Raw genomic sequence first — 15895 nt, 5'->3', positions numbered from 1 at the left:
CTGGGTACCACAGGGGCTGTGGGAGGGGGTTTAGGCACCCTGGACTGAGTTACCTTGGTAACTCAAGTCGCACTCTTGTGTGATTGGCCCAAGTGGTGAGCCGGCCGGCTCACCACTTAGCATGTTTGATTGACAGCTAGGCTGAGTGAATGGGGGTGTGCTGCATAAAAGCAGGGCTTTGGGGCCTGGAACTTCAGAAGTCGCCACAGGACCTGGGAATCCGACGAGGGAGAAGCTGAGCCGACCTACCACGACAAAACCACCGGTGGAGCCCTGCGGAACCGACTCACCACTTCCTGACGACAGAGAGATCTCCCGGCTGGAGAGGCTTCTTCCCCTGGCTGGTGGGCACAACCAGTTTACCTTATTTTCTTCGAATCCCAGGACGTCTTGTGGTCGAATTGCCCGTGCCAAGCACCCTGGCAACCGGATTGCCACTTACCACTGGACCGCAAATCAAAGGACCGCTCCTTTTACCTGAGAACGCAGCGGCTGGTTTCTTCCCTGGCAGTTCAACGGACTCCTGTCTTCCTCCCCGACGAGATCCCCTCTTCCCCCGGACGAAGCACCGACTTGCATCCGCTGCCAGGAACAACTGCCCCCGCTGGAGTATTCTCACCACTTTAAGGTACCGTGTCCGCCAGGCCTCCCTTTCTAAAGATTGCTACAAGGCAATAATAATCCCTCAACCCTCTGGACTGGACTGGCCGCCTTGTCCTAACTGGTCCCTTTCTTTGGTCCAACTCTTTCTGAACCTTTTCAAGACTTTTGTGCACTGCAACCGTGTGACCTCAGACACATTTCGTTCTGATCCTCTTAAAGTGGACCCGGCCTACTGAACTCTAACTTCACGGTTTTACTTGCCTTCCGCTCTTGTTTTGTTCTTCTGAAAGTGTTGGGATCTGTTTCATATTATACTCTGCTTTTCTCTCCCTTTTAAAACGAATTGTTAGAGTGCCATCTGCGTTAAGCGCTCACCGCTGTCTGAAAATAAGTGGGGCTTTACTAAAGAATTATCAAATATATTTTTAAGGGAGTGTATATCTTTTAGTGACTGTGTTTTTGAATTGCTTACTATTGGTGCCTGTGTGTTTTTCTAGATGTGGTTTTAAATAAATAATTATATCTCTTTTACACCAAGCTCTGGTCAGTGTTTACTTGTTCTACTGTGTTCTTTTGACCTATTGTGAATACTCTGTATACTGCCTAACTCTTCTTGAGGGAAGTCTAACTGCTCAGCCACAGCTACCGGGTGAATCTGTGTGGTACAGACTGCTACCAAGTGGGTTTACTGCCAAACACCTGTAGTCCTAAACTTTTGCAGTGGTCCCAGAGGGAACTGCACAGGTTTCTGCCTAACAAGGGGCAATTGGCAAAAAGCAGCATCCAGATAGGCATTATTTTGAATGTGAACTTAGGTTGATTAAACAAGAGGTTACACTATACAGTGAAGTGTTGCAGTATCCTGCACCAAGGGGAAGATTTGAAACACAACGGCAGAAACAAACATTTCTGAGATGTTTAAAGAACAGTGCACTTTTTTCTTTGTACAGAAACATACATGTTCTGGTGGAAAAAACAATCGATCCAACCCAATATTCAGATGCTAAAAAGGAAGTCAAGAAACAGGCTTATATTTTGGTTAGAATCACACCTTTAAGAAGATTTTAAAAAATAAATAAATACTCCTACTTACAGAGTGATTTGCTCATCCCATTTTGGATTTGAACCATTTGATTTTGTGGTTTTCTTTGTTTCTCCATCCGCTGCCAATTCTGTGTACACCGATGTTCCAAACCAGTTCTTTCTTCTTTTCAATTTGGCACTAGAAACTAAAACAAAGGAAAACGGATTACCGTTGGCAGTCTCAAATGAAATATTACAAGATATCAAAGATGGCTGTTCTTGGATGGCACATAAGAGCAAGTTATTGTCTGCCTCTAAAGGAACTAAGGTGATAACAAAAATAATTTCATGAAAGCCATTCATGGACTAAATGTGCCACCACATCGATCAGCACCTTCACTATTAAAAACAAAATGCCATACCTTGCCTACTGGAACAGGCCTGGACTATCAACACAAAGTATTTTCCTACTAAAACGATCGTGGAATACACAAAAATAGAAAAATTGACCCATGGCAGTTACATATAAAGATACAAAATTACCTTAAAATGCTCTGGCAGTTCTCAAAGTTACAGCGCTTGCACCATCTTCAATATATCTCAAACGATCAACTCACTGTAGTGACTACTTGACTTCCAGTCAGAAGTCCCCTTTCCTCTATATTTACAGGAGTTCCTGCCAAGCAGGACCGGTGCTTGTTATGTATTCCATCCATACATAATTACACAACTAGTCTCAAGTATAGATGGGAATCTTTAGTTTAATTGGAGGAACCCCCGAGGAGGCCAACTTTTTTTCGTTAACATCTTCGTGTATGGTCTCATCAACATTCTGGAACCATACACGAAGATGTTGTCATGGTTACAGAACTTTGTGTGCATGCATTCCTAACATATCCTCACATCTCCCTTTCTAAATAAACATAATAAATATTGGAAACTTTTGAATATCTTAAAATACAATTTCTGCTATGCTATGCATACATAACTATATATATATATAAATCTCAACTTTAACTTCTACAAATTATAAAGGATACATATCTTAATGTTACCACGATTGTAACATCTAAGCTGGTCCAATTCCTCAGTCCAACTTCTCAGTTTCCAGTTCTCAATAATACACAAAATCTTGTTTACGGTTCCACATCCTTTTCCTATGTCTTGGTATCGACTGAACATTGTCATTTCTTCCTTCATGTGAATTTCCTTGTACTTTCTCTTCCTGTGTACTTCCTTTGCTCTTCACACTTGTCTCATCATTCTTTTTCTTGATATTCATCTCTTGAGATGTTTCTCCATACCATTCCCTTTTACTTCTCATTACCTCCTCCTCCTTTGCCAAAACAACATCATCACACGACCATTTCTTGCCATCCTCTAAAATCACGGATTTCTTTGAGCATTCCATCACCCTTTGAAGAGGTCGATATCTTGACTCCCCTTTCATTACACGTTTTGGTTCTCTCACTCTTACCCAATCACCTTTCACAATTTGACTTTCTTGTACATGTTTTTGCTTATCATAGTATCTTTTATACTCTTCTTGTTTTTTTTTTACTCTGATGACAATGTCTTCCAAATTTATCTCTGTATTTCTTTTGTTCATCATCCACGCTGGCTTAAGTCTATTTGTAGATAACCTTCCTCTCATCAAGGTGAATGGAACTTCTTCAGTTATTGAATGTGGAGTAACTTTGTATGTGTTGAGAGCCTCCTTGAGTGTCTCTTTCCATGGTAAACCATTTATAATGGCCAATTGGATAATGCCTTTTATGAAGCGATTCATCCTCTCCACCAAACCGTTCCCCATTGGATGATATAAGGCCGTTGTGCTGTGTTTAATTGCTCTATCTTTCAGAAACTTTTGCAATTCCACAGATATGAATTGAGCTCCATTATCAGACACTAACTCTTGTGGTTCTCCTTCTCTGTTAAAGATTTCTTCCAAAAACTTCACAACCTTGATAGCCGACACAGAGTCCTCAATACTACCACATTCCACCCATTTGGACATATAATCCACCAACACTATGAGGAATATTTTTTGTGATTCCAAAGTTTCATATGGTCCAGCTATATCAATAGCCAATTTTGTCCATACTGTACTGGGAATATTCACCGGCTGTAACGGGGTTGTCCTAATCAATTTACTTTTGTCACTTACTGCACATGCAGTACAATCTCTAACCAGAGATTCCATTTCACCCCACATATTAGGCCACCAATAAGCTGTCCTTACTCTTCTTTTTGTCAACATCCTTCCCACGTGCCCTTCATGGGCAATGTCCATAATCCTCTTCCTCAAGTTTGTCGGAGGTATTACACGCTCTCCTTGATATACACATATCTTATCACTAGACAACTCATCTTTAAATCTCTCCCAGTACTTTACATTGTCATCAATGTCTTTCCAACCACTCTCAATGGCTCTTCTCAACATTTCCTGTTCCGGGTCACATTCTCTGGCTCTTACCCATTCCTCCTTTGAGAAACTCGGGTGTACTTGAGCTACAATGCAATCCATGTTTTCTTCTTCCATGCCTTCATCTTTGTGCTCACAATCACCCGCAAGCTCCTCACACGGCAGGCGTGAAAAGCAATCTGCTACCACGTTGTTTTTTCCTGGAGTGTATTTTATGGTCACATTAAACTGCATGATGATCAGTGTCCATCTCCTTATGCGTGGAGATGTCATGTGAGGATTTTTTGAGTTTAAAACATGGATAAGTGGTTTATGATCCGTTCTAATGTCCACTGGGATGCCCCAAATTAAACTTTTGAAGTGTTCTAATATCCACTTAACCCCAAGAGCTTCCTTCTCTATCGTTGAATAATGTCTTTCAGCACCTCTTAATGTCCTTGAGGCAAAGGCAATGGGAACAATTTCACCTGCTTGCACTTGTTCTAGTACACCTCCCAATCCTATATTACTTGCATCCACTGATATTCTTGTCTTGGCACTGGAATCAAACAACTTTAACACTGGTGCTTTATTGATCAATGTTTTGATTTGCTCAAATTCACTCCTACAATCCTCAGACCACATAAACTTCACACCTTTGCACATCAATCTTCTCATTTTCTCCGTTCTATCTGAATAATGGTCAATGAATTTCGAGTAGTATTCTGTTAAACCCATGAAACTCCTGAGTTGGTCCTTGTTTTTTGGATCTGAAATTTTTAGAATGGTGTCTACCAATGATTCCTTTGGCATTATACCATCAGCATTTATCCGATGACCCAAGTATGTTACCTCACTATCCTTGATCTTGCACTTTTCAATTTTTAGTGTCATTCCTTTCTGTTGCAGAACCTGTAGTACACCTAATAACTTCGCATCATGATCTTCTTGAGAAATCCCTGATACCAATATATCATCTTGGAAATAATGTACTACTTGTAAACCTTCAAATAAATGATGCATTAATCTCTGGAATACAGCAGCTGCTGAAGCCAACCCAAAAGGCATTCTCTTGTATCGAAAAGCTCCCAATGGTGTTACAAACGATGTTAAGTGTCTAGACTCTTCCTCTAATACAACTTGATGATACGCTGACGATAGATCTAACGTCGTAAAATACTTTGCTGGCTTCATGGTGGTCAACATTTCCCCTATGTTCGGCAAAGGATGTCGATCTACCCATATGTTGGCATTTAAGTCTCTTAAGTCCACGCACATCCTGATGGATCCATCCGTTTTTTTTACAATTACAATCGGGGATAACCACTCTGAGCTTTCAATGGGTTTGATGACATCTTGCTTGCATAATCTTTCTAATTCACTCTTCAATGCCTCTCTGGTACCAATGGGTATGTTCCTCACTTTATGTACCACTGGTTTTGCACCTCTTTTGAGTATAATCCGATGTTCAAATCCTTTGAGTAACCCTATTTTATCACTAAATACTTTGGGGAAAGCCTTTGCCAAATTCTCTGCGGTATCACAACTTTTCTCAGTTATGCACAAAATGGGTACATTTTCACCTGGATGAATTCTCATTTTCAAGGATGCTTGTTCCCACCATCCTACTATCGAAAACCCATTCTCAGCCACATACAATCTGCAATATGTTTTCCTCCCTTCAAAATTGAGATGTACCCAAACAAATCCTATAATGTTGATGGGTGTTTTACCATACCCTGTTGCATTTATTCTTGTCATCTGTAGCTCTTCCATTCTTTTCTTTAATACAGTAACATATGTCTCCACATCAACCATCGTATAAGGAGATCCAGTATCCACCATCACTTGTAAAGTTATGCCATCTATCTCCATGGCGATCCACGGTCCCACGTTTTTTCCATCTGGTGCAACAGCTAGTATCTGAACTCTGTCTTCAAGCTGATTCGTGACTGCCACCAAGTTGCTTGGACCACCCATTTCCTCCAATGCCTTTATACTCGTCATTGCTGCACCTCTGCCTCTATTGTATCGTCCAGCATTTCTTCCAAACCGGCTATTAAATCTACCTCTTCCTCTATTGTTGCGACACATTTTTCCAAAATGCCCTACATGTCCACATCTGAAACATTCCGCCGACATTGCCGGACAGTCTTTTTCTGCGTTGGCATGTTTATACCATCCACAATTTGAACATCTAGTATGTTGTTTGAACATTCCTGCTCTTTCTTGTCTAGGCCCATTATTTGTCTCTGACCTGACCAATCTCTTAACCATGGCAATTAGTTCGCCTTCCTGGATGTCATGCTGCCCATCCTCCATGTCTTGAACCGATTTGATTTCTACATTCTCCAATTTGTTTTGGACTTCCTTCATGCATTTTTCACCAAGTTCTATTGACCTGGCTATCTCAATTGTCTTGTCCAATGTGGGGTTCTTTGCCTGCCACAAACGTTGTTGAATACGAGGATCTGCCACATGCAACACCATCTGATCCCTCAAATATTCATCCGCTACCCCTGTGAAGGCACAGGTAGCCATCAAACCCCTTAGCGCAGCCAAATATGAGTCTATGCTTTCTCCCTTACTTTGTTTCCTCGTGAAAAATCTGTATCTCTCCAGTACAATATTAGTTTTGTTTCCAAAATGTTTGCTAAGTTTGGCAATCGCTGTGTCATATTTCCTAGCTCCACTCGAAGATTCTTCCCAATTCACTTCATCATGTTCCAATTCAGGTAATGTCCTGAAAACTCTTAATGCCTCTGCACCAATGCAACTTAGAAGTGTAGCCTCCTTCTGATCATCACTGTACCTTGAGCCTCCTATTGCCCTCAGATACACTTGGAAATTATCTTGCCACTGTTCCCATGGACAATTTGGATTACCCGGCAATGGCAAAAACTTCACTGGGGCAGATATGGTCTGCATGATGCACTGGTATGCAAAGAAATCTTTTCCTGACAATATTATATCCAGTATGACACTTCACTGGCTGTACTTTTACCTTTTTCTTCTTATTCCGAATTATCAAAGCATCCACTCTTGCACATATTTTAAATTAGTCCCAATGGCAAATTTTTTTTTATTTTTTTTTATCACATAATATCTCCCTCTCTTATCACGTGAACCTCCACTGTAAACCGCTCCTTCCGCACACACGCAGCGTGCACTATATTGTTTTCCACTTGATCGCGTGAATCCTTCACATTTAATGATGCCTTAAAATGGCGGCACGCATAGCACGCATTGAGGTCCTTTTTTCTAATGCACTAGACGGTTGGTCCGCTCTCGTGCAGCGTCCGTATAATGCCGTTCCGAGTGAGTATTAGCATTAACAGTTCTTTTCTTTTTCGTTGCGCCGCTCACCTCCTTACTTGTTAGTATAGTCCCTTCATCGTATTCAGCATTATCACAGCTTCTGGTGATATACGGCATCAATGTACATTTCATGTATCACACTCCTCACGCTGTGCCCGGGGGCTCTCTCCATGAAAACAACTCCTCGTCGCCAATTGTTATGTATTCCATCCATACATAATTACACAACTAGTCTCAAGTATAGATGGGAATCTTTAGTTTAATTGGAGGAACCCCCGAGGAGGCCAACTTCTTTTCGTTAACATCTTCGTGTATGGTCTCATCAACATTCTGGAACCATACACGAAGATGTTGTCATGGTTACAGAACTTTGTGTGCATGCATTCCTAACATATCCTCACAGTGCTTTAGCACAATAAGGCAGCCACGCCCATGACTCCACAAAAAATGCTGCTTCCCTTCAGTCCCTTTACCTGCCGAGAGGCATCGGAGGACTAGCTACATTTTAGATGGGATGAGAGAAGGTTTATTGTGGAAAGGGGACTTCCCATCCCTTTTCCTCCATACTTATGGGAAGAGTGACAAGCATCACTACCTCAGGGAGGAGGACCCTACTCTACTGAGACAATGTTGCTGAGAGCTGCCTGTCCGAATTGTGCATCACTTCTGGAGCTGTCAAGAGACTGTTGGCAAAAGACTGCAGCAGAATACAAAAACAACGCCTATTAGTGTGCTTTTTGCTCTTGTCAAATGTGCGCGACGGCCCTAATGGTGAGCTTTGCATTGCAATTCATAGTAGGGTTTAAAATTGCTGGGAGTTATTTAGCTCCTGCTTATAGCGTAGGAGAACCTGAGTGGATTGCCACCAACAGCTGCCATGACCTACATTTAACTGTCCAGGTCAACTGATGCTTTGCCAACATACCTATGTGACAGTAACTGGTGTGTATGGGAATGTGTATGAATGAGCATTAGGATACATCTAAAAGACATTTTAAGCATAATAAGCCATACATAATTGATAAAGTTATAGTTTGCATACATGGGAGTTGATTTGAGGAATGCTATAGAACATCTCCTGGTTCCCCTGACGTAGCTGCTGCTTACAAAGTGATGCTGAACACCCACAAGCAGCTTTCAGGTCCTGCTAGTCAAATCCTTATTTTAGTCCCTGCATAGCAAAGAATAATGCAAGATACAATCCATTGGCTATTTATACTGCCTGCTTACCCGGATGAGCACCTAAAATAGTACCAAAATCTGTCGAAGACCCTAGAGGTTTAATCCTATTGAGGTAGAACTTCAAGGCCCCAAGGCGTAAAACTGTCTTCTTCAGGTTGAAGAGATGGAAAAAAAGACTGGTAATTTCTTGATTAACGTGAAATTCAGATACCGCTTTCAGATGGACAAAGGCAACTGTGGAAACAGTGCCTTTGTGAAAGAAAATGTAAGGCTTGGTCGCTGATAGCGCGTGAAGTTCACGCATCCTAGGGCTGATTTAACAGCTATCAGAACAGCAGTTTTCCACAACACCATCCCAAGTCAGCTGAGTTCATGGGTTTGAATGTTTTGTGCACCAGGGCTGTGAATACTACAGTAAAGTCTCATGCAGGAATAGTTCTACGCATGGGAGGAAACCGATGAGAGCACCAGGAAGTGGCGTATAATAGGATACCATGGGGAAATCACTTTATACTCGCTGGAGAGATGGGCTCAAAGAGATACTTGTGCACATTGAAAAATCTGAGCCACTTCCCTTTACTCTGCAGATAAGATGAACTCTTTCTTGTGGCTGCCAAAACTTGCAAATTATCTTCAGAGATTAATTTCAGCGAAGGTCAATTTTTCAGGCGTCAGACGTCCAAGGAAAAATGATGGGACTGGTGTTTGTTAGGGAGAATTCTCATAAATGGCTGATTTCCCTTACCTAATGAGACCCTCAGTAGCTTTGCTGGATTTCTAGGATTCATTTCTTTCACCTGGTAAGAGTTTGAGCCTTTTTCCCCACTCTTACATGTGTTTTGCTGCATGTATTTTCACTTTTTGTGTGATCTTGAGCACCGGAGTCTCACCTACTCCATGGCCTCATATTTTTATGTGCGTTACACAGCACATTCAGTGCAGTGACACAGGGTTGTCTTTGAGACTTCCCATCAACTCCATTTTCTGGGGCTGACTACTGTCCCCCAGAAAAGGGTAAAGTTGCCATTAACTTTCCTGTAGTCACTTTACACCACAGACCCAGTACACCCCATCTTACATGGAGTATTGGAAAGGGTAAACTCTTATCCCTTTTTGTCTGTGCCTCTTGGAGCATTGTTTTGCTCCCTTAAAATTAAGACTTGGCTGGTGGCGGTGGCAGTGGTATCTACCCTTACTTTTCTACCACGATTATCTTACATAAACGTGGTAATGTTTTAGGCTATTATATTAGCCTTGAACATAAACCCGCTTGACCAAATACATTTTATTTTGGCTCCAGCTGGGTTTATTCGCCATTTCTTTTTGATAAAGTCTTTCTCGTGTTTTTCTCTGCGCGCCAAACTGGGGATGATTCATTTGTTTGCTGTGTTTTCGCAGGCTTCTGCATAGAAGCCCTCCTTAAGGCGCCGGAAAATCTAGGTAGGCAGGATGTGAGGGAGGGATCTTTGGACCCCTGCCATGGGTTCCCTTGGTAACCCAAGTCGCACTCCTGTTTGAGTAGCTGAGGGGACTGTCCTCGCCAGGACAGCCACCCTGCTGTGTGATTGACAGCCAGGCTGTATGAATGGGGGGAAAACTGCATAAAAAGCAGGTCTCTGGGACTGGAAAGGAAGAGTCGCCACTGGAACTAAAGAACCAACGAGGAACTGGCAGAAGAGGACCCCTACACTGACTGAACCGCCCGGTGAAGCCCTGCTGCAGGTCCGAATCTCCAGAATCTGACGACAGAAGATCCTCCAGGAAACTTCTTCCCTTGAGCTGGTGGGACCAACCAGTATGCCCAAACTACAAGCCAGGACCCCTCCTCTGGTCGAATTCGCTTTACAGAGCTACAGTGGGCCGGATAGCCAGGAAGGTTCAGACCCTGCTTGGGTTTTAAGGAGCGCACCTTTTATTGGTTGCTTTGCTCTGCTGCTGGTTTCTTCACTGGGTAGTGCAGGACCCTCCAGTCCTACTTCTTGTCAGTCCGACAGTCGCTTCAGGAACCGTGAGCCTGCAGGAACTACCAGGAACGTCCGCCTCAGCTACAGCTTCCTCTCCGTTTTAAGGTACTGTGCAAATCCCGTTGTCTGTTTCGTTCAACCGCGGTGCAAGTGTTTCAAATCTTTCTCCAATCCGAGGGCTTGCCCTTCTCTTCTCTTTGTACTAACTTTTGTATCAACCAACCTCGTCCAGAAACCGTGCCACGAACTTTACCGCAAACTACCCTGAACTGTGTGATCTTGAGCAAAAAACTTTTGACCCATTGACTTTGGCCATAAGCCTTTTCTACCTGATTCTATCACTGTAGTTCCTCTTGTTCAATTGCCCTGAGTACTTACCTGTTGGTTTGACCCAATTTCTGATAACTTTGTTTTTCCCTCCCTTTTAAATTGCTGGAGTGCCATTTTGCTCCCATTTCATTTTGTAAGCTTAACTTGTCTGGAATTTAAGGGAAGTGGTGTGGTGTATTAGGAGTGTGATTTTTAAACTGCTTAGAATAGTGAAATGTTGTACAACTGAAGAGTGAAACAAATGTATATTCTTTTACTTTAAAACCTTGAGTCAGTGTTTGCCTGAATCATAGTAATTGCTGTCCTTTGTGTAACTATTTGATACTGCTCACTTACTCTTGAGATAAGTCTGGCTGCTCTGCTATTGCTACCACTATAACTGTAGTACAGGCTTGTACCAAAGGTGAAATTGTACTGTCACTTGTCTTAATTGTGTGTGGTGTTCCCAAAGGGTACTGCATATAATTCTGCCTAACAGTGTTCCACATTGTTGGTGAAAGATCTAGAGGAAGAGGTGGCCCATGTGCAATAAGCAGTGGGCCAGAAGAAAAGTGCCTCGTCGACCAAAAGGGGCTATCAAGAGAACTTGTCAATCCAGAAAATGCAAAATTTCAGGAGAACCCAGGCACTCATATGGAGCTGTGGGAAAGCATAAGCTAACAGGTTGTCCCATATGGATAGGGTGGCCTTCAGCAACCTCTCCCACATGCAGGCGGCCTAATGCTGGCACTTTGTTCATTTCTGAAGTAAAAAGATCCACCTGTGGTGTCCCTCAACACAGAGGACCGAACTATGTTCTACACTTACCACGCAGGGTTGGAGTCAGTCATCCAGCTCAACAAATTCACCTCTTCGATGACTGTCGGTGATAGATGTGCGGCCTGTAAGGCAATGTTGTTCTACAGGGCCCATTCCCAAAACATGACTTTCAGGGTACACAGCTTTGAAGCTGGAGGAGTCTGGCATTAAGTGCAATATAAATGACTAAAAAATAATAGTAATAATACTCAAGATAACAGCCTCACTTACCTGGTGCTTCCCTGCTAGTTTATTTAGTACAAGGTGTCTACATTGTCTGACAGGAGCAGCACCCTGGAATTTTTCACTACTGCCTGAAACACCGGACGTGTCTCCACAAGTTCCCCCACTGTTGTTCCCCAGCCGGGGAGTTGGAACTCCACCATCATAGCCAGTTGATGTAGGGTTCCCTCAAAGAAGCTTCTATACAGTTGTTTTTTTTGCCTTGCCAACAAAGAAAATCCTCTCTGGAATATGGAATGGGGACAGGCTTGCCTTGTGGACCTTGCAACTGGTCCCAATGAGCCTCCAAATGAAGTTGCGCACCCACACACAGAATCTGACCATAGGGTTGGCCAGGGCACAGGGTGCTATGAGTCCCAGAAGGTGCTGAACCACCACACCAAAAGGAATGTCATTTTTGGGACAAGAAGAGGGCATATCCCGCTCTTCTCTGCCGAGAACACTCTGCCCATTGCCGAATTCCCAGGAGAAATCCATGAACTTCAACTTTTGCATAGGTAATGGGGTTGATTTCTTCACACTGACAGACCTAGGTCGAACATCAATTTCAGTAAGAACGCCAGATTCAACACTGCTATAGCCAAAGCTTGTCTTGATAGCCAGTTGTCCAAATACGGGCAGCTGAAATGTGGTCAACACATTGGGTGCTGAACTGAGATCAAACTGAAGCACTTTGTATTGAAAGTGGATCTCACTGATAGAGGGTTGGAGGTAACTTCAGTGAGGGGGTGAAATGGGTGTGTGCAAATACGCGTGCTGTAGACCAATACCTATTAGCTAGTCACCCAGCTGCCGGGAGACCTTTCTAAGCGCAGAGCTCATCTAACTTTTGTTAGGGTAAGAAAAGTGAAGGGAGAGGAGTCCAAAACAGTTTTCTGAACAGCAAAGAAACTATGTTAGAAGCATCAACCCACGCTCTCAAAATTTGTCACACACACTTGATTGCATGCATCAGCATTTATCAGCAACAGTCTCTAGAGTTCTTTAAGCAGGCACTCTAAACCCAGCCGAGAGATGAGATGAGAGGAAGGAGGGGAAAAGGGATGGTTGGGAGGGAAGACTGTAGCCTCTGCCCGCCACCAAAAGGTTGTCGGATAATGCTTTCAAACTGTCCAAACCTTGCCCTCAACAGGGGAGCTATACACCCAAACCCATGCGTCATTTTGGATTGGGATCTGAGAAAGGCGATATGAGATAGAAGAAAACTTTTTGAGAGGATGTGCCTGCATTTTCCAAACTGCCTTCAGAGACCTCTGGCTGACTGTTGATCACTGAAGCTCCAAAAACCTCCTGTGGTCTTCTAAGGAAAGGCTTGCCTCTGCTGACCTGAGGGGCCTGATTTTGCAAAGGATTTTGTCAGGGACAATGAAGATTTCACAGTTTGGGCACTTACTTCTTATTCAACACCTCACCTGTATCCATACTGAAGAGTTCCTACTGCATTCAAAAGGTAGGTCCAGGATGTAATCCTGAAGATCAGACTGAAGATTAATAGCCCTCAACAGAACCCGTCCATGGAGTGCTGCTCCCATCGCCATACCATGTGCCATGGTTTCCAAATGATGGTACACAGACTCTATGAGATCCTGTGCCCCTTGGCGGGCATTAACCATCCCTGATGGGATGCCCATTTTGGTACTCATTTACTGAAGTCGGTTTGGAAATGCAATGCTAATTTTCACAAAATACATTCCAATATTTGATCAATTAAGAGTTCAATGAAAATCAAAAATCATATAGAAAAGGTTTTCAACAGTGTACTGGGCATATTCAAGGAAAGGTTTGAAGGCATAGCCCTTCCTTGGGGCACAACTCTAATTGTTCCAACATCAAAGAAGTCGAAAAACAAATGAGTTAATGTAGATAAAGTTAATTTATTCATAGTACTGATAGAATCAATGTACAAAACCTTTCCACCATTTAATAGCTCCCCATTAAAGATTCAAAAGGAGAGTTCTATAATGGGAATAACCTTTTCTATAAAGCACCATCTGCGAATGCCACCAAGTGTTGCATTGCAAACTGGATTTTAACTAGACAGGCAACCAGAGTAGAACCTTTGTACGATGATCAACAAAATGTAGACAACAGTAAAGCTCCCATTAGCTCGCCTCCCAGACAATGACGTGAAGGCTTGTGCCCGAGTAGATTGGCAACACCTACCCAAAGTCCTTACAAAAATCTGCTTTTGGCCTTAAATGTACTGCATATGCAGAAGCACATTTTCCAGGTGCCCAGACGCACTAAAATTAATTTAATCTCTTCCTCGATAGCCAGTCCCAGTCCCAGTAGGTCATTCAACTTAGACTGAGGTTGGGGAGGTCTCTCAGCCTAACAAGCAACATACCAAGGAAAGTGAAATGGGTGTGTGTAGCCCTTTCTCAGAGTCAAACGTTCTTGCTATTCATAACCCATAGCATAAACTTTATGGCGAGGAGCGGAATTTCCAGATTGCCCTCTGACAAAAGGACTTCCGCTCAGCAGGAGTACAGGGATGGGTAGTGTCTAAAACTCCTAGTAAGCCCTACAGTACTACTAAACCAGCAGTGATCTCAATCATAAAAGCAGATATACCTCATTTGCCTCTTTTGGTAATGTATGCCGAGGACACACTATACTCTTTAGGAGGGGTCTGAGCGAATACAGTTGCGACACAAAGAAAAGCACAGTGGTACCAACATAAAAAGCCCAACCAAGGCTCTAGAAAAATAACTAATAATGCACACAGCTAAATAAAAGCCCACACCTGCAAGGGAAACACAGAATGGTGACTTGAGAATAAGGGGCACTTTGGGTTGGTAAACAGGGGCAAAGTATTTCAGCAGCAATGTCAATTTCTAAGGGTATGTCTTTAAAAAGGTGCCATGTGGGGCTTAAGAGTCACTAGAGTCATTTAAAGGAAGGACAGGGCTGCCTTCAAATACCTGGTCTATGGAGCTCTTGTCTATAGGGCTAATCAACATCAGGCATGGCTTTCTGACAGAAAACTGAGAGTCTGGGTGCTTTTGGCACTGGACCAGAGTCAAGCAGAGGAGAGGCAGCAATGGGTTATGATATGATGCATTGGTGTTCAGCAGCAGTGACAGCTGGCAGATCGAAAACGCTGGGGACGATAGGCGACAGAGTGGACGGAGCTGGAAAACTTGGAAGCCTGAGGTGCAGAGAAGCAAAGATTGGCCTACGACAGCAATCGGGCTTCGCAGGCTGAGCAATGCAGAGGAAACTACTTAGACCTTGTATAAATTGGTTGACAAGTGACGGTGTAGCGTTGGACACTAAAAGACTTTGACGGTCTCAGATGCAGAGATGGCGGAACTTCAGTATGGAGGTTGGCAACTGGTGCATCCTGTGTAGCAGCTTGGATGGTGTTGAAGGTGCCCAAACCAGCGTTAAAGTGGCTTGAAGGTGCAAAGAGCCAGAAATTGCTTCCTTGGTTCTGTGGTTGTTATGTGTCTCAGTCCTGGGCTTCAGGGGCAAGGTACATCCTTTTTCTACTCTTCTCAGCCCGGAAGGGTTGCAGAGAAGAGCACACTGCAACGTTTTCCAACACCTCCAGTAATCTGGTTCCTCAGTGTCTCAGTTGCTTAGGCCAAATGTGCCCCTGAGCGGGGTACGGCGATGAGGGTTCCCCTTCCGCACAACTTCTGTCTTCACCGCTATGGCGTAGGACTTTAAAACAGAAGGTCTCCCAAACAGGAGTCCCAGGTAAATCCTTGTCTTGAAGTCCAAATATGATTCAACTAAGGGTAGCATATAGGTCCAAACCAAGTTTTCTGCTAGGGGTCCAATCCAGACTGCTGAGATAAATGGCCTTTGCCTTCTAATGTCATAACTGGAGTGCTTTGCAACACAAAGTGGGGAGGAGGCAGAACGTGTAAGCAGAATCCAAGATGGTGGAACCCGTCTCTTGGCCCAAACCTGGTCTTTGGCTACGGTCCCCCTGCCAAAACAACCATCAGCACCCTCACTTCCCCCACCCTCCTTCCACCTACACCCACTGCCCTTATATGTGCACTTGTGAATGTGCAAT

The 15895-nt window shown here is 43.4% G+C and overlaps 1 protein-coding gene across 2 annotated transcripts in view; it reads right to left on the bottom strand.

The window, feature by feature from the left end:
• Positions 1-15895, bottom strand: part of WWP1 (WW domain containing E3 ubiquitin protein ligase 1) — a 2181222-nt gene that overhangs the window by 1951326 nt on the left and 214001 nt on the right. For both annotated transcript variants that reach the window (XM_069621301.1, XM_069621302.1), the window contains exon 3: positions 1697-1832. In XM_069621301.1, the coding sequence (XP_069477402.1) occupies positions 1697-1832 (136 nt within the window). The remainder of the gene's footprint in view (positions 1-1696; positions 1833-15895) is intronic.

This window comes from Ambystoma mexicanum, chromosome 5q (genome assembly GCF_040938575.1).
Source record: "Ambystoma mexicanum isolate Mex_15411 chromosome 5q, UKY_AmexF1_1, whole genome shotgun sequence".
Classification (NCBI taxonomy): domain Eukaryota; kingdom Metazoa; phylum Chordata; class Amphibia; order Caudata; family Ambystomatidae; genus Ambystoma; species Ambystoma mexicanum.
This window is presented reverse-complemented; position numbering and strand designations above follow the sequence as displayed.